The sequence below is a fragment of the Ciconia boyciana genome, chromosome 6, assembly GCF_034638445.1.
Source record: "Ciconia boyciana chromosome 6, ASM3463844v1, whole genome shotgun sequence".
Classification (NCBI taxonomy): Eukaryota; Metazoa; Chordata; class Aves; order Ciconiiformes; family Ciconiidae; genus Ciconia; species Ciconia boyciana.
In genome coordinates, this window is record NC_132939.1 from 51913019 (window position 1) to 51931305 (window position 18287).

Below are 18287 nucleotides of genomic sequence, written 5' to 3' on the forward strand. Positions count from 1 at the left end.
CTAATGGGGATTTTACAGTGGCTGGAAAGCGACAGCTACAGTTTAGAGCAATTTGGATTTAGGACAAATTTAGGTTTCTGAAGAGACCTTTGCCTCAGATCTAAAACCAGTATAAACAGTAAGTCTGATCAGAACTAGCTGGGTGTTTTTACCATGTGCTTAGGATCCCAGGAAGTCACATTTCCTTCTTCTGGTTTTGAATCCATGTCAAATAAGAGAGCTTTGCCCACGCTGAACATCGCACAGGACATTCCCCAGGATCTGGGAAATGATCAGACAAGTACATAGATAGCTGGTATGTCACTGTCTTACCTTAAGTTGATTAATGCCATCAAATTGAGCATATCTAGAAGACAAATTTTAGTTAAAAGCCCGGTTGTTTCAGATATAGTTAAGTGGGCAGAGCACTAGGTGTTTAGCAAAGACAAGGGAAATGCAGTTGTCCAGTGTGAAATTGCAATGTCCAGCGTGCAAGTCATTTATCATGATGTTATAAGGTCTTGTGCTGCACAGGTGTTATACAGCAAGCCTTTTGCACCACCTCCCTTTTTGTCAATTATAAAACGAAGAAAAACTTCAGTGTTAAGTTATTGGTAGCAGCTCCAATGATAGTAAGAAAGTATACAATCAACTATTTCCTCTCTCACATGCTTTTGGAAAGGGTTTTTCAGCTTTCAAAACCTTATTATCCCTCCTTCACTTAAAGGTTACAGGGAAATTGAACGTTCAATACTAGAAATAGCTTTAAAAAATGCAAATCATTATAAACAATAATGATAGGGCAGCAGGCACAAGACTTTCCTGCCATGAAGATGACAGCTATTAGCATTAGACAGTACAAGCTTTATATTCGTACTAAGATGCAGGACAGTACTTGCAGTGCTTTACAAGAGGGAGAGCACCTTTGTGTACAGAAGGTAAAGTCCCAACCTAGGACTACACATGAAAACTAAGTTCTCTGATTTTTCTTTTAATAATGGAACAATAAAACAACTCATAGTTGCTTCAAATATTTATTTCCATGGCAAAAATAGACTATAATATATTCATTTCACATATATTACATTCAGTAATACAAGCTTTTCTGTCTATGAAACACAATTTGTACATTGTTTTACAAACCAATTTCAGTTTTACAAGAATTAAAGCTGGTTTGATTATACATTTTTACAATATTGGTGGCAAGACAGCAAAAATAGACATTAACCACTAGCTTAGTACTAGAAAATAATACTTCATGTTTGCTACTGTTTAAACAAAGTCCCATTTAAATCCTTGCAAACTGGCTCAAATGAAAATGGAAGAAAATGTAGCCAGATCCTGCATTCCTCTGACATTAAGGACTCAATCCTACAAAACTGCTGAAAGGAGTTCAAACACTCATTTGCTTTAACTGAATGAAGAGATTTCAGCAATGTGCAGGAGTGTACATACTTACTGATTTGCCAGGTCGAGCCTCTAAAATTTCCATCCAACTCCCCCAGATCAGCCATAAAGAGGACAGATATGTTGGGTATTTCAAAGCAATTTAAGAAAGTATCTTTGTAAAGAGCATATACACCTTGTCTGTCAGAATTATCCAGGATCAGCAAGGTGAAAGACTGGAGGATTTTACATGGTTTTTCCCCGTTAAGTTTCCTACCATTCTAAAAATTAATGGCATTTGCAAAGTCTTTGAAGTATTTTAAAAGTCTCCTAATTTTACCTAAATATTTCCAAATGGAAAAACAGCATTTAAATTCCCTTTATAAAAGTTAGGCACCTTCTGAAACTGTACTCATAAAATTAATAATTTGGTAGTTTTGATTGCCACATATCTGAACCAAAATAAAGTTACAGTATCTACAGACTTGCTCTCTAACTTGCCACAGGCTGGATCTGTTGTAAACTCTATTCTTTGCATTTGATTTCTATCTTCATTCCCTAATTAAAGCTGAAGGGTAGACTTCTAAAGAACAAATACACTGGAGGTTATTATTCACCACTGAACGCAGTATCATGTGGAAAATAGCAAAGAATAGAACCAAAGGCCATTTAGCAACTGTTTTTTTGAAATGCTCACTGAAGTTAACAAATCCTTTTTTTTTCAGCCCCTGTAGACCTTAAAATAACACGTGATGCCAACAGAATGCACCAAGTTAGCTGGTCCCCAACAGGATCTCACTAAGAATTTTTTTATTTTTTTATTTTTACAGATGTGATTGCAACGGCTGTTAGAAGTTTAAGATATTTTCCCTTAGCACAGTATTATATTATTTTAATATCACTGTATTGCAAATGCTGCACTGCAATATAATTTCTAAGCACATACTAAATTCCACATTTCAAGGGCCTGATTTTCAGCCCAGCCTTAACCTGGTGTAATTCACACCTACTGTAAACACCGGGCTGCATTCATAAAGTATTTAGACTTTCAACTCATCTAACCTGCATCCATTAGAAACTATCACTGCAAAATTGCATGTATGTCTATTCCCCCTGCATTTTGCGCGTGTAAAACCAGAGACCATGGTTTGAAAAACCTGACCTTTAATAAGTAAACGGAAACTGAGCTAAGAGATTGCATTAAATACATTTGGAAAGGAAGATATGTAAAAGTAACAGAGCCTCTGAAAAAAATATTTGGAGTTTCAAAAATCACATTTTAAAAAGCCAGTAAAAATAACACCTATGACTACATATTCACTTACCCTACCATGCCATGAAAAACATACCATATGAATCAAACCCTCCTAGCAGCTCTACTGTGGATACGTTCCAAATCCTCCTCCAAATGCCTTCAGCCATTCCTCAAATCCTCACTCTCTACTTCCAACATTTTGTAGTTTCACAAGAGAATTTATTCCGAACTCTCTCAGCTACTTTTCTTTTGAATGCTGTAGCTTCATGTATGCACATTCCCGCTGCAATCTTTTGGTTAATTCTTGTCATCTTTAAACTTAAAGCAGACATGCGAGTATTCATGCTTTAAGGGCTCAAGCTTTCATTGGCAATAAGCCCATTTTAATTCCTGCAATATCAGGAAGAACTGCAGGAATTTTGCATCTTGCAGGACTGGACTCTGGCTTTGCATGACTTCGCAGTATTGGGGAAAAAAAAAAAAACCAAAACCCTAAACTCTAAAGCACAGAGTTCTTAGCAACTGAAGTGTTGTTTCTTTTAAATTAACAATTTGAACTAACTATTGAAATATAGTAATGAGTTCACTATTTTTAAGTCCGGGGTTTCAGTAACGCTACTGATATTAAAACTGAGGTCTCATTACACAGCTAGCTTGTATAATAAACGACCCTGCAGTTCCCAAGTTTGGTCCAGAGGCCATTGAAATCTATGAGCCACTCAACTTTAACAGCTGCTCCAACAAGAAAAATGTAGCAGCAGCCTCAGGTAGTCTTACTTATTAAATTTAAGCAGCTATTTTTGGAGAAAATGGCTCCAAGTGTCATCCACTTAAAAAAAAAAAAAAAGAAAAAAGAGATATACAGGATTACAAGAGGAGCCAAAAATACATTTCTCAAAATGCCAAGAATTTTTTCCATTTTAGTACACATTTATTTTATTTTTATTTGTTATTACTTTAATTTACTTTTTTCCCTAAATGTTGATGATAACTTAGAGCAGCTTTTCATCCACAGAAATTATAGGAACTTTGCCTTTCTTTCTCATCTGCTTTGAATTAAATGTATTTCTCGATATAAACCATAGCACCCTGCACTTGTAGTTTTTACCATTCACTTTTGCAAAAGGTAGCACAAGAGCAACACTAAGGCATAAAACTTTTCCTGCTTTTCATGGGGGACAGCAGAAAAAAGGAGAGCACTGCTGTGCAGGCTGCAGAAAAGCTAAGCAGAACTCCCCTGTGTACCATGGAGCTTCTCCCTCACGGAATGGGGCGAGGAGTGATTTGCAGCCTACAGCAAAGCCTGCCAAGTCAGTGACATCTTTGCAACAAACAGGGCTCTGACTTATGATCTTAGAAAAGAGCTGCTAGCCCAAGACTACAAAGATTCACTGGCCAAAAAATCTCACATCAGAGCAACCAAGAAAGAAATCAAATGTGCAGAAGCCCTTACTACAATTTGTGGGTTCTTCTCCTGACTCTTCATAGAATTTGATCCTAAAAAGCATTTTCCACCTAGCCCACAAAAGACAGTCAAATCTGTCTCTTGACAGTATATAGCACCTTTATTTATCCCTGAGAGCTCTGACATCCCTAAAGATCAGCATCACCTTTGCCATTTACTGCAAGAATGTCTTCATACAACTTTTCTTACTAAAAAAGTCAGCTCAAATCTTGCATAATAATCTGGTTTCATCCCCATAAAAACAGAAGTACATTTGGCAAAACGGACAGGCTTATAGTGGAATATTAAGCTTTTAACAAATAAATCCACCTCCGACTCACACTGTGACTGGATTTGGACAGTGGATGTTCTTACGATGTCCAACACTTCATGAAGCACTCAGCGCAACTACACATAAAAAAGCATCCCTTTTCAAGGCTCAGAACAAAGTGCTAAATACTGACTCTTCTTTTAAAAGCTAACTGAAAATCTAAACAATGGTTTTTAAATTAATTTTGTTACAGGAGGTTGTGAAGTTTATTTTCATTTGGTATCTTTAGAAGAGAAACTGCTCATTTTCAATTCTCACTTGGAGCCATATGCTTACATACAAAAGCAATCCTGCTGTCTTTCAGTAGGAAAAAATCACATAAAGTCAAGTCTATTAATGCAAAAACAGACTGCTGATGGACAGAACTGAAAGCTGAAGTGGAGGAGGTAGCAGTGTTATGCTTAAAAAAATAAATCAAGACTGTGACTACCAGATTAGAGAGCAACTGCCTCTAAAACTGAAGACAACTTCTTTCAGCAAAACAGAAAAGAAAGCCAAAAGACACACATCTCCTCACCCACCTCAGATAATCCCATAAATTTTGGATTAAATTGCTTGTTTTAACTTTTAATGCCTCACAGCTGATGTTCTGTCCCAGTAACTGCTGAACAGTTAAAAATTGTTGCTTGAAGTTGTGGTTGTATATAATTTCATTAAAAGCTGCATGTATCAGGTTATGAAGATCACAGTCCAAAGTTTAGAAATGGAAATGGTTCGAGCTACATTTTAGAGCATACCTTCCCATTCAAAAATATTTCTGAAGATAGAAGTGAACTGTGGCAAAAAGTAGCAATATTTTTAAAACACAGCATGATACAAATAGCTAAGTATGCTTCTTTCAATACTTCTGTTAACACAGATATGACAAATTGGTTTGTTTGCAAGATTTATATATAAAAGAATCAGTGTTCAGTAACTGGCTTCCTCTGGACTTCCAGTTTTACATTTGGCAGTTAGTACTTCCTAGGCATCTTATAGTTACAAAAAGAACATTTTTTTCCCCCCTATCTGAAATATTTAATCTTACTTTTACTGAGAGTAGAACAATTCAGACTGCCTGAAAGCCGGCCAAATGCACTAGATTAATACAGTGTACTTTAAAGTAATACATTTTGTATAGAATGACATACTAGCACAATGTCATTTGGACCATGTGTTTTTCTTTGTGGAAGTAGCTTATTACAGAGGAAATTGAGGCAACCTATTTATTATTCTTAATTAATGTTTTGGGAGACAATTACCATTTTGAAGGGGTTTTAATTATTCATAATAGTTTCCAAACCCTTGTTACAGCTCAGAAGAATAACATAATTTCACCAGTGATAAAAATTACTTTCAGTCTCATTTCATTTTGCTAAGCAGGTATCAATGGAAATGGACACTTACACATGCCTGCAGACTGGTCTACCATAGGGTTTTTTTGAATCTGCAAACTAGTAGCTCACTTTTGAATAGGTATTTTCAACTCAGCATCTCAAAACACTTGAAAAGGCAGGTAAAAACCGCACTGTCCCCATTTGAAAACCGCAGGCAGAGGATTATTTAGGGATACTGTCATTAGACCAGACCCATGGGACAAAATGGAAACTACCAAAGGTACAACTCATCTTCAGGTCCATGCCACAGCCATTGACTCAGCCACCTACACAGCTACTAAAATACCCACATCTCCAGTGTTACCCCTAAGAGTTCTTACATTCTGTAGGTGTTCTCAAACAGCTTCTGTGGATGTTCTTCCCTGCAATGCTGCACAGCATTAGCAAAATATATTCTAGTACTGACAAAATAACCTGGAGGATTCTTCAGAAACTTCCAGTGCTTTAAAGGCTCTCTCAACTGGGAACATAAACATTTTTAATGGTCATCTTTGCACTGTGTAAACCAGCAATCATAGCTGCCACACCTCCTCCATTATGCTTCATACGATCATTTCCGCTTCGCCACTATGCACCTTCTTACTCCAATTTTGGTTCTCTCACTTCATCAACTTAAAAGGCTCTTCCTAAAATAACAAGTCAGTAATGGTATATTACCATATGAAACAATGCATGATTATAGTTTCTATGTTTAACTACATAAATAACAGAACAAAAGTGCTTAAAACATTTGCATCCACTTTGATTTCAGCCAGTAAAATCAAACTGTCCTCTAAATATATATGAATAATACTGAATTGTACTTTCTCTCTTCCATTTGTTTCCAATAACCTTGTAGATAAGTAGAATATTTTTCCCCTGCTTTCCCCTGTTGCAGGTAAACATGCCTCTGCTCACATGGAAGTTATCAACAGTTGACATCATCTTTCACTTGTCAGTTCTATTACATGGCACTACGACTACCTACCAATAGCTTCCCCTAGTACTTTCTGCATGATTTTTGAAAAGTGAGTTCAAATGTTGTCAGTCTTCTCCTCTGAAAATATTATGCTGTTTAAAAAGTTTTGGGTTGTGGTGGTTTGGGTTTTTTTTAATTAAAAAATGCTGAATATAAAAATAACTGCCCTTAAAGCAACAGCTTAAAATATCTAAGAACTGCTAATTTTGCTGAGTAAACCAGAGGAAACCAAAAGTTCATTTTAAAAAATATATATGTATTGTTCTAAATATAAAATTGAAAGCAGAATGAAACTGCATAAGACCTTGACATTCCCAAGGAGCAGGTTTCTCACCCCATGTGCATCTACAGATTTTTAGCTTTTGCACAGTTAACAATTATGTTTTAAAACATAATGTTAGTAAAATTGTGCCATGTACTTCCATTCCATAAGATACTTATTTTTCCCAGAGTAACACCACTCTAAAGAACGTATGCAAGTACTACAGACCAGTACAAGTAAAATCATTCCCTAATATGACTGCAGCTGACCATGGGAAGAATTTAGTCCAGCGAAGATACTGCTTTGCAGGGACTGTTACACTGACTTGCATTTAACAGTCATATACCAGCCCTAAAAGGTAACTGTGTGATTCATCATACAAAGAAAACACCAGTGAGAGCACATCTGCCTGGACAACTGTAATTTTCTTTCTGTAAACTCTTGCAGTGTCCCTTAGGAAGTTGCAGGGATTATATAAGTCTAGAACTTTTGAGAAACTGAATGAGAACTCCATAGACGAAAGTGTACTGTGAAAGAGTCTGCACCATCATCATTCTCTGCTGCCTCAACATGTCCAGCACTCGTGGGATGTCCAGCATCTGGGGGAAGAGAACAAACCATTACAAGTGACTGGTGAGCAAGGAGACTGGCTTGTGCAGGAGGTTCAGAGCAGTACGAGTGATCTACGGGCAGAATCGGCTGCTCTAATTTAAGCTCTGACAATTCACTGTCCATGCCTGCAGTACGGACTGCACTACACCACTGACCATGCCTACCTCATCTGTGAAATATGCAGAATGTTAAACTTGCCTATCTCATGGGGTATGGGCCTTCACAAATCTAATGGCTGCAAAAGTCGGTCACAGTGTTAGGACAGGGATGCACAATGAAACAATCAGTTTGTTGAGTCTCAGCTGGCATATTATATTATTAATAAACACTTTACAGCTGTTCACCTCTAGCTAAAATCTGATAGGACCAGGTTTTATTCTATGAAACTACCGCTTTGTCCTCTGCTGAGACTGATACTGCAAATACTACACTTAGGAGCAAAATATTTAATAACAAGCACAGAGACTACAACGCATGTTCTTGAATATTATCCATTAAAACTACGGCATGAAGTAAAAGTGGTAAAGTCAGGGTGAAATCCTGAAATATAGTTAGTAGCCTAGGGCATACCTTGTTCCACTCAGTGACTCAACAATTTATGAGACCAGAATCCAAAAGAGCATCCCAGTACCCAGTGTGTAAGTGGGCAACTCTAGATTATCAACTTCTGTTGAATTGCCAAGAGCTCTTTCAGCCATAGTTGTAAAGGTTCTTCCAAAGGCCACATCTTGGGAAAACTTGGATGAACACCCATAAAATATTTATTAGGCGGGTTATTTACTCTTCCACTACCTAACATTATTTAAAGCACGAGAAAGAACATCACCTCATTGTGTTCCAAGCAAGCGATCATGATCTCCGACAGTATGACCACTCCTGTTCGTCCTACACCTGCACTGCAATGTACCAGTACAGGAGGATTAGAGTTTTTCGGATCCGCAGTGCTGTTCGTATGACGCCGCACCGACTGTATCTCTTCCAAGTATGCTGTTAAGTTCAACAAGATAAGAATAATAAATTTAGGAGATGAAGCCCCATAAGCCATGCTATTACGCTGTATGACCACCAGAAAAGGAGTAATTTAACAAATGACATCCCACAGAAAAATGATGCACTGTATAAATCACAAGTCATATCCCAACCAAAGCAATACAGATCTATAAAGATCATCTAACTAAGTCTTTCCTTGCTCTGTTCCCCTGTTCCCCACCAAAGGTGGCTTGTGGCCATCTTGCTACTGCTGGAACATACTCAAATGTGTAGTATGTGATGCAATAATGTTTTAATCTATATGAGCTTTTAGTAAATTATATATTTGGCTTTAGACATAAACAGTCACTTTAACAAAGTGGCAGACATATTCCTGCCAAAAATATAATTCAGTATCTCTTGCTGGTGTGAAGAAACCTTTTACAGCAGAATGCTTGGCATACTTATCAAAAGCTAATTCACATATAGTGGCCATTTTAGGAGGTATTAAAAAAACAAACAAAAAAACCCCCCACAAAACCAAAACCAACTCCAAAACAAAGCTATTAAATACAACTTACAGAGAAATCCCTTTAAATCTTCTGGACAGCCATGCTCTGGCCAGTCAGTATACTGCAGATGCCAAACTGTTCTCTCCTGTCCTGTGAGAAGATGTTTAATCTTCAAACCCGTAGTTGCATAGCAGCCTGAGTCAGTACGGAATCGTGTGGTAATCTTAAATCTTCCATATGTTACAGTGTTGTGTCTTGAACCAAGACGTGGCCAGTATCTGAAGCTTTTTTCTCGTCCGCTTTCCTTAAAAGTAAAACACTTGCTTAACAAGAAACATAAGAACACTCATACAACTAATGCTCCTGTAACAACTGTATCTCTCCTCTGTTAAGTACTACTACAGTGTTACGGTTCCTCTCTGAGTAAACCAACTTTCCAGTGTTATGAGTTTGCAGATTTACATCTTTCTGCCAAGGAAAGCAAGACAGAATGGCAAAGGGGTCACTAGAAATGTATCTTTCATTGGTCTTCTTGTTGGAGCAAAGATGCCCTTCCCCTAACAGATCATAACAAAATCATTGTGGAATTTCTGGGAGAAACCTGACTGAGTTCATACTCACTTCCTCTGCTGTCACCATAGCTATGATGGCAATCCCTTGTTCCCAGATCATCTGCCAGAAATCCTGACATGTATTCTGCAAAGGGCCCTGCGTAGCAATGTAATCCCACTCTATGCCACCAACAGAGATCTGTAAAGAGAAAGACATTAGATTAGTAATTACTGAAAACTCCCTTTCCCCAATTCTTGTGTCAGCCATTTGAAGACGCACAAACTGAAAAAAAAGACAGCAACACTGCAGAAGCAGGAGCCCATTGTGAGTTATATCTGCCTCTCACTTTTTAGCTGCATCTTGTTGCATTAGATGCGGAAGAGACACAATGTTTAAAATTATACAGGCACGTAGCTAAATAAATGTATTTTACATCATAAGCATAATGGAAAAGTGAGCAAATAAAATTGTATTTCTCTTTCGTGAATTACGGTATTCTAGCCAATTTGGGTTTAGAGAAGTTTTCATTCCCTGGTGCTGTAAGTGCTATTATATGCACTAAAAAGTCAGAATTAGCTGATGTTTCCTCAAAAAAATATTATCTTGTTTGAGAAGGGTCAGAAGAGTTACTCAACATTTGTGAATGAGTTGAAGTATAGAAACTATGGTACCATGTCAGCGTACAAACAGATTTATTAAAAAAAGACAGCAACACAACTACAACTGCTGCTTTGATGATCTCAACTCTTTTCAGAAGCCAATTGTAGTTGCACTTTAAGTAGGTAAATGCATTGACAATGAATGAACTGCCTTGAAGATTCTTTATGTCGCCCTGCAACTTCACCGCTTTTTAAACAGAGTTTAAAGAGCTAAGGCTGGGGAAAGGGGGCAACTGAAGATTATGAAATAGCAGATTTCACCCTGGCTCCATCTGTTCCTCTAACCGTCCAAAACAGCTTAAACTGGGAGCTAGCTTACTGCCTGTTGTGCATCTAGTCTGAGAGTACAGAAGAGGAAGAAATAATAAGGATTGTCACTGCACTTCAAAAATATCATAATCGTTGCAAAGGATCCCAGTTTGTTATAAAGCTATTTGCCTTCTTAACTCTGGGAAGAATGGACATGCCTTCTGTTAGCACCAATCCACAGAGAGACGAGACAGAGAGAGAAAGGAGACAGTAGATCAATATAGAAGCAAAATGCAGAAGACCTCTCCAATAATTAACCCTCCATTATTATAGGTAGTGAGGAAAAACAGGTTCCTCATTTCCCCAAAGAAACCTCTGCAGAAGAGGGGAGAGAGAGAGATGGAGGATTCGCACTTATCTGACCAAACCAAAATTGATAGCCAAATCCATTTTTAGTTACCACATGAACTGGAAAATATTTCTCCAACAGTATTTCTCTCACCTTGATATGAGATGCATTGATGTAACCAGTGTTATTTTCTTTGGTTGGGACTAGTTCTACTCTGGTATCATCATAAGGAAGGACGTCCTGGAACCGGTTTCTTTCAGCATTTTCAGGAAGTCGAGCTATTGAGCACTCACCATCTATAAGTCTTTTTTTCTGAATGCGCTCATATTCAGTAAACACCATTCCCTGCTCTAACCGTTGTTCCAGAACTTTACACTGAAAGACAGAACACAGATAACCAAAGTCACGTTCTAAGGTGAGCCTATTTTAGCAGAGAATTCATGAAGGATAAAATATATGTATTTTCCTCTCCTACATACTTTTTAAATGCTTTTCCAGCTACTAATGTTTTCACAAACATACCAGAATAAATTAGAAGCAACCCTAACCAGCAGGAATTTTGTTCAAGTGAAAATTAAGAAGGCTGTTATACTTCATTAGGTCACAAAGACGGTGGATACCACTGGTGAAAGAAAAATTACTTCATAGTTTCTATAAAGACAACCCAGCTGGGCAAAGAAATATTTGGCCAAACCAGATAGCTATGCTGTACTACAAACAGCCTCAAATACCTTTGAACAAGAAATATTCATTAATCCTCCTGCTCAATATAGCATGTTAGATTACATCATTTGCAAAGGTCTCCTTTAACTTTGTAATCCAAAACCAAAATTAAGTCAACTTTGCCATTTGGATGGAGAAAAACCCTAAAAATGTAAAACAAAACACTTCCCTCAGTCAACAAGCTAATAATTCACTACCAGTATTCCACATTTTCTTAGGCTGAAAATACTCAGCTTTGCATACAGCAGCAAAGCCTTCTTAGAACCTCTTGCTGCATCTGAGGTATAAACCCAGGATTTTTTCTACTAGTACAATTCAATCTGTTTTATTTAATAAGCTGCTCCCTCCCTCCAACCCCCCCCACCCCAATTTATTCTTTCTAAACCAAGTTCTTTCTAAATCATAAGACACTTCTGGAATTTCAGCATCTCTTTGCCAACAATAATTAGAGGAATAATATGTAAGATTTCAGCCAGAAAATTTCAGCTATGTCACATGTCCCTAGCCTCTCACAGCAACTGCTCTGCGGTATCAGGTCAGAAAGTGCCTTGTATCAAATAACCATAATGCCAAATGTTGCAGAGGAAGGTGTAAAACCTCAATTGTATGCAATTTGCACATCAATACCTCAACTGTACAAACTCCTTCATTATCTTTAGGCTAAATTTCCTCATTTAAACTGATAACAACATGAAACTTAGCAATGAAATAGGCATTGAATCAACTTTAAAGTTGTATTCTAAAATATCTGCAGTCTGGACTTCCTTTCATGTCACATGTCTGCTTTGCATTGCCTCTTCTCAACTGTTTTAGGAATTACTCCAACTTCATGGTATCTTTTCTGCTTCTACATGACTGCCTGAAGAGAAAGTATAGTGACATGTCTTTTTCATAACTTGACTTTATGGATTCTTCTTTTACCTCAACACTTTGGGCAGAGCTAGCTGAATAATAATATGGCTGAACTCAATAAAGGTCAATCCAGGAAGAGATGATGGCTGTAAGTAAGAGGAGATAACCAACACAGGTACTAAATGTACAACTGTATCTCAATAACTCAATATTAATTTTGGTCCCTAGCATCTTTAAGGAGTGTATATATAGTTCAAAAAGTACTTCAACTGTGTTGAAATGGAACAGTCAAATCTCCCTCCTATGGATCTCACTCTAAGCCTTCATACTCCAAGACTGAATTTCTACTGTGTGACTTGCAATTAATTTTCTTGGCTTGTCCTTAAAACTGCAGCTGGTGAGAGTAGGACTGTTCCTTCAGGTTCTAATCCGGGCCCAGTGACTGTCAACAAATTGAGCTAGAAGGAGTCTGCAGCTGAGGATGCCCAACCATGCTCAGAACCAGATTCTAGAGAGACCACTGGTCGCAGAACGTACAATAATCACCGTAGACCTTGGTGTATCAGTAGCTCCCTGGTCAGATGTGTGATGACAGCACTGTTCTACATAGCCCTTCACAGGCTGGATATTGACTGTATTTCACTTTCCTGCACCTATTTAATGATAAACAAGGCAGGCTGAAGTATATTTACTGACATTGTTTACCCTGACACAAGCAGATGAAGTCTTATATTTCTCAAAGAATGATCCTCAAATTCTAGAACCTGATATCCTCTCAGTGATCTGAGATCTTTTACTGAATTTAAATTTTCTGCAGATCACACAAGTTCCATCTATATTTTCAGAGATCCACCTGAGGAAAACAGATAAATACAATCTGCACAAGCTGTACCCTGCAGATGCAATTTAACTACAAAATTTGTTGTAAAAACTGTATGAATTACTAATAATGACAACTAAGTTCAATCTCACACTCAGAATTTTAATTTTCATATGTTTTCAGTCTGGAGAACCCCAAATTAAGAGAGAAAACACAAACGGCACAAAATTGGCACAAAAATGTATCAGTAGATACTAGTTAATTTGCTTCCTATATGTTCAAAGGGTAAACTATAATCTGAATCACTGTCACCTTAAATCTTAAAGAAAAATCTGAGTTACACCCAATGCTTCTAGCAATGACTTATCAATCAGAAGTCTCATTCTTCATTTTGTTTCTATTCTCAGTATTTGAGTTGCTTTGAATCTGAAGCATTTCAAAGTCAACACAAAACACCACTCATATGCATCTTATTTTGAAAAATCATTAGTGTAAAAGGGAAATCAAGCATTAAAAAACTTCAACATACCCGTTCATCATTTGTTGCTCTTGTTGATTCTTCCTTCCCCTCATCTGGCAGAGGCATTCTAGTCAAAGCTAGTCCATTTAGGGCAGCTAGCTTTAGAGGCCCTATTTTTTTTGCATCATTTTTATTCTTTTTCATACCCTGCAAAAGAAAAGCTAAAACTTGTAAATATTCTTAAATATCTGATAAAGTTATAAAGCAGAAACCAGATGAGTTCAATTAAGCAAAGGATACTTCTTTGAACCCTTCTGCAAACAGCTCTGATTTTTTTTTATAAGCACTGCAGTGAGAGATTAGAGTGGTGGGACTACATTCCTCCAAGGACACAACAAGTCTGTCTTCATTCCAGACAGGTTAATGAAACTGCACAAGAATGACAAATATTGTTCCCTACAAAGCTCACAACTGAGGGTATGAGGCGACAACTCTGGATAATTAATATTCTTAGACAAAACTGAAATCACTTTCCAACCCCAAAAATACATAAAAAGGATTCCTTACGAGACTATTCAGTTTGCAGGCACTTTTCTTCCCTACAGGTGGGCATAACAATGAGCATATTACCTTTAAGATATTTGGATATAGTTAAATGTTTGACTAAGTTTGCAACAAACTGCACATACAAAACATGAACACAGAACTGCAGACAGATCTGAGCCCTGAACCAGGCCATAAATCTAAATTGTTGAAGTTACCATTCATTATCTGAGAAAAATACCCAAGGGGGATTTTTATGAAAGAATAAATTAAAATGATTCTTTTAAAGAGTGTAAGAGAAAACTTCTTCATTCCTGCAGTTGCTAAGTTTGGTTGTTAACAAAAATACACTGAAAATGTGAGTGTATAGGCTGTTTGAATTATAATCAATGCTTTCAAAAGCTAAACAGTAGTAAGGAATGGGAAGACAAAGCTAAGAGGATGAGACCGCATTTAAAAGTGAAGAGAACACACACACAACAGTAGGAGTTAATTGAAAAGCAAAATGTGCAAACATTGGTAGGGGCCAGCTTTGTTACCAGGATATTCATCTCAATATTGAATACAGAAAGGTAATATTCTCTGTTATGCAATATCACTCTTACTGAACAAGAAAGTATTTTACTGAGCACTTCCAGTGAAAAAGTTTTAATATCAATTTCATTTCAAAGGTTGACTTGAACATTTACATTGCTATCAGAAGGAAAAGGCAGGCTATTATTTTGGTAGACACATCAATGTCTGAAAATGTATCTTTTGGAGAACAAAATCCTAAGTGACTATCTAAATGTGAACACAAGGAGAAAGGTATCACCTTTTTTTCCTATATCCACATAACAAACAGGAGGAAGGAAATTTAGAGAAACATACACAATTATAAAATAAATTGAAGCTGATGAAGGTTCATTTCATTGTGTTCAGCTCCATGTATAGCAAGTCTGAGACAAACAGATTGTGAGAGCAATAACTATTTAAATACATAGCTTTTGCATAGGTTAGCTTTTGCAGCATCAGCTGTAACAGTTACTACAGCAGTAGAAGTTATATGGTAGTTCCACTGCAGTCCAATTCATGCAGAAAACTATTTCACACTAACTCAGGCAGGCAAAGTTAACAACAATCAATTTTAAAAGGCAAAACAATAATAAAAATGGTCTTCCTCCATTAGCACCTGAAATATGCCACAGACTACACAAAACTGAACAAAAGTTTAGAACAAAATGACTAGTAAGGACTGCCAGGGAAACTGTACAGTCCCACACAGACCTTGATGTTTCTATGAAGTGGGAATTACAGGGAAGGTGAAACTTGCAGTTGTTCACTATTTATGGCTTCATAAGATTGGAGTAGGAGAAAGAGACATGGCAAGCAAGAAATACCTTTAGTGGGATAAAAACAGCTTGAAGAGAAGGCAAAAGGGAAAGAATATAAAAAGGGGAAGGCATGGAGGAAAGAAGAGAATGCAAGGAAAGAATTTATTGCCTAATGCGTCAGGTCCCCCTCTTAGGTCAGAAGAAGAAAGCAAACAAATAAAAAAAAGTAAACATTCAGCTACAACCGATTTTTCAGTGAGAGGAAGATTAGAAAGCTGGTAGTGGAATGGAAAGAGTTGCTTCTGTTCCAGATAAGGATAGGTAGGGCAGAATTTGGGATCTAGAACTGACTTTCAGTTAGCTCATTCTACAGGTGCTAGCCAGGTTAGGTGTATCAGATGGATGGAGGCTGCACAGCTGGATTTGTGTGGGAAGACTATATGAACGGAGCTCAGACATGGCAGAGAAGGAGATAAAAGACAGCTAAGCAAAGTTAATAAGGGAACAACAGAAAAATAAAGGTCAAGCTTAAGGTAGCTTTTAACTCACATGTTTTAAAAGCATCTTAGGTTGATTAAAAAACCCACAAACCTCAAACAAAACCCCCACACAACTCCCACTACACAACAACCCGAAACAAGAGGAATAGTATCCACTTACACCTAGCGGGGGAAGGCCTTCCACAATATTCTTCTTCCCAGACAAAAGATCAGACACAGGTCTCTTCTTTACTGAATCTTTCCTTACTCTGTATCTCCCTGATGTTGTAAGATCAGATTCTGACATAGATGGAGTAAGCAGTCCTTCCCCTCTTCTCTGTACCTGGCTTTCTACTAGTAAATGAATGGGGCTCATATCTTTCATTCTCTTTTCTGTCTCTGTAATATGTAATTTAGGCTCAAGAATATGCAAAGGGCCAGCAGATGAAGCAACAGAGCTATAAGGGTAGTTCAGTACTGAATCATGAGAATAACCACCCATAACGGATGAAAGTTGGGTTTGATCTTCAGGGAGAGGAGAAAGACTTGTAGTAGCCTTGTTTTCTTCTTCAAATTCTTCTTCCTCACTGCTGTGAATCAGCATAGTGGCATCTGAAAGGGTTTTCTTATGATCACAGTTCACACCTTCTTCTTGCTCACTTTCTTTTTGCTTTGTTCTCTCCATCAGAATGTTGGGCTGTGACCCTTCGGAGATAACTCTTGGAAGAGCCACATCTGCTGCAGAAGCTGACATGGTCCTCTCTTTAATTCTTATTCCTTCAAAGCTGGGAGTCAAGCCTGCTATTTCAATACTGTTCCTTTTCTGCAGCTGAGCATGGCGTGCGGACGTTAGAGGTTCACTGACTTCCTGAAGAGAATGTGCCACAGGTAGGCTGTCTTCCTGAAATGTCTGGACAGAATGGTGCACTCGCCTTGTGATAAGATCTGGATTGCTGCTGCTAATGTAGATATGTCGTGAAAGGTCTGGAGTACTATTTGCAGGTCTTGGGTACGGGTATGGGGGAGGTGGTCGATAGACTTGGGTCTTCATTATATTTGGTGCTGGATAGTCCTGAGCCTGGAGCTGCACATTTGTCAACTCAGGCACACTGACTGCCCCAACAACTGGGCGTTTTTCAGCAGGATAAGGATAGGGGGATTGGCTATGAAAACTGTAGTTCAGGTTAAATGGATAATGGTTAGATTGTGGGGAAGTGAAGTGAGCATGCTCTCGTATTTCAGGCTGGCTGTAAACTAAGGCATCAGGCCTGCTGTAAGCATATGAATTGCTGATGTTAAGATTTCTCATTGAATGACTCTGCCTATCTGTGTGCACCATTCCCCTGTTGAGCTGTCTCATCACAGTTTCATAGTCTGGCGTGGGACGATAAGAAGGCGGTATTAACGCACTATGTCTATGTGATGGGACATAATCAGTTCTGAGGACATCGCTTCCAGTAATGCTTGGGTTTGAGGACATGGGGGACGGCTGCAAGTAATGTTGTGGATTGTTCAAGGAGTTTGTGCTATGTGCACTATAAACACTACCGTTGCGGATCCGACCACTGTAGTCATGAGGGGCTCTATCCAAGCTAGTCTGAGAGTGACAGTAGTATCCATTCTGATTGCTCACAAAGAGGTTATCTGAAAGTAAAGTTTAAGAACAATCTTTATGTCCAAGATATCAAACAAAAATATCCTCTATTAAGACATAGCTAACCAATGTTTGAGACTTTCAAAATCTCAGTTATTCTTAGCTATGTATTGAAATGGGAAGGAAAAAAAAAAACAAGCCCAACTTTTTTGTTGTTGTTGATACCTAAGGTATGTATACCAGAATAACCTATTATGTTCATTTAGATGATGCAAATTCCTATTTGAAAACATTGTCTCAGTTTAAGAATGGCTTTCTTCTGTTTAGGATAGGTTTGCTAAGTTTCAGTCCATGTTAAACAAAATCCGTATCAATCTTAAATTACACTAATTGAAAGAAAGAATGTCTACACCAGGGTTTGCACTAATCTAACGAGATCAGTTTAAACAGCAAAAAAGAAAAAAAGCAAACAAAAGCAGCACCAAAAACCTAAAAACACCCCCACAACAACCAAACAAAAAAACCCCCTCATTCTTCTTCTTCCCCCCAGGCCATAAGTAGATGTAGTACCACAAGACCTTTAAAAAACCCAAAAAATCACAAACAAACA

The 18287-nt window shown here is 37.7% G+C and overlaps 1 protein-coding gene across 3 annotated transcripts in view; it reads right to left on the reverse strand.

Annotated features, from left to right (window-relative positions):
• Positions 1-1008: 1008 nt before the first annotated feature.
• The window catches only part of PTPN21 (protein tyrosine phosphatase non-receptor type 21), a 47968-nt gene continuing 30689 nt past the window's right edge, over positions 1009-18287 (reverse strand). For 2 of the 3 annotated variants that reach the window (XM_072863946.1, XM_072863948.1), the window contains 7 exons: positions 16265-17727; positions 13818-13955; positions 11047-11268; positions 9706-9834; positions 9154-9388; positions 8430-8590; positions 1009-7590 (listed from right to left, as the gene is read on the reverse strand). In XM_072863946.1, coding sequence (XP_072720047.1) covers positions 7462-7590; positions 8430-8590; positions 9154-9388; positions 9706-9834; positions 11047-11268; positions 13818-13955; positions 16265-17727 — 2477 coding nt within the window. In that variant the 3' untranslated portion in view covers positions 1009-7461. The remainder of the gene's footprint in view (positions 7591-8429; positions 8591-9153; positions 9389-9705; positions 9835-11046; positions 11269-13817; positions 13956-16264; positions 17728-18287) is intronic. The other variant, XM_072863947.1, reaches the window with a different exon arrangement.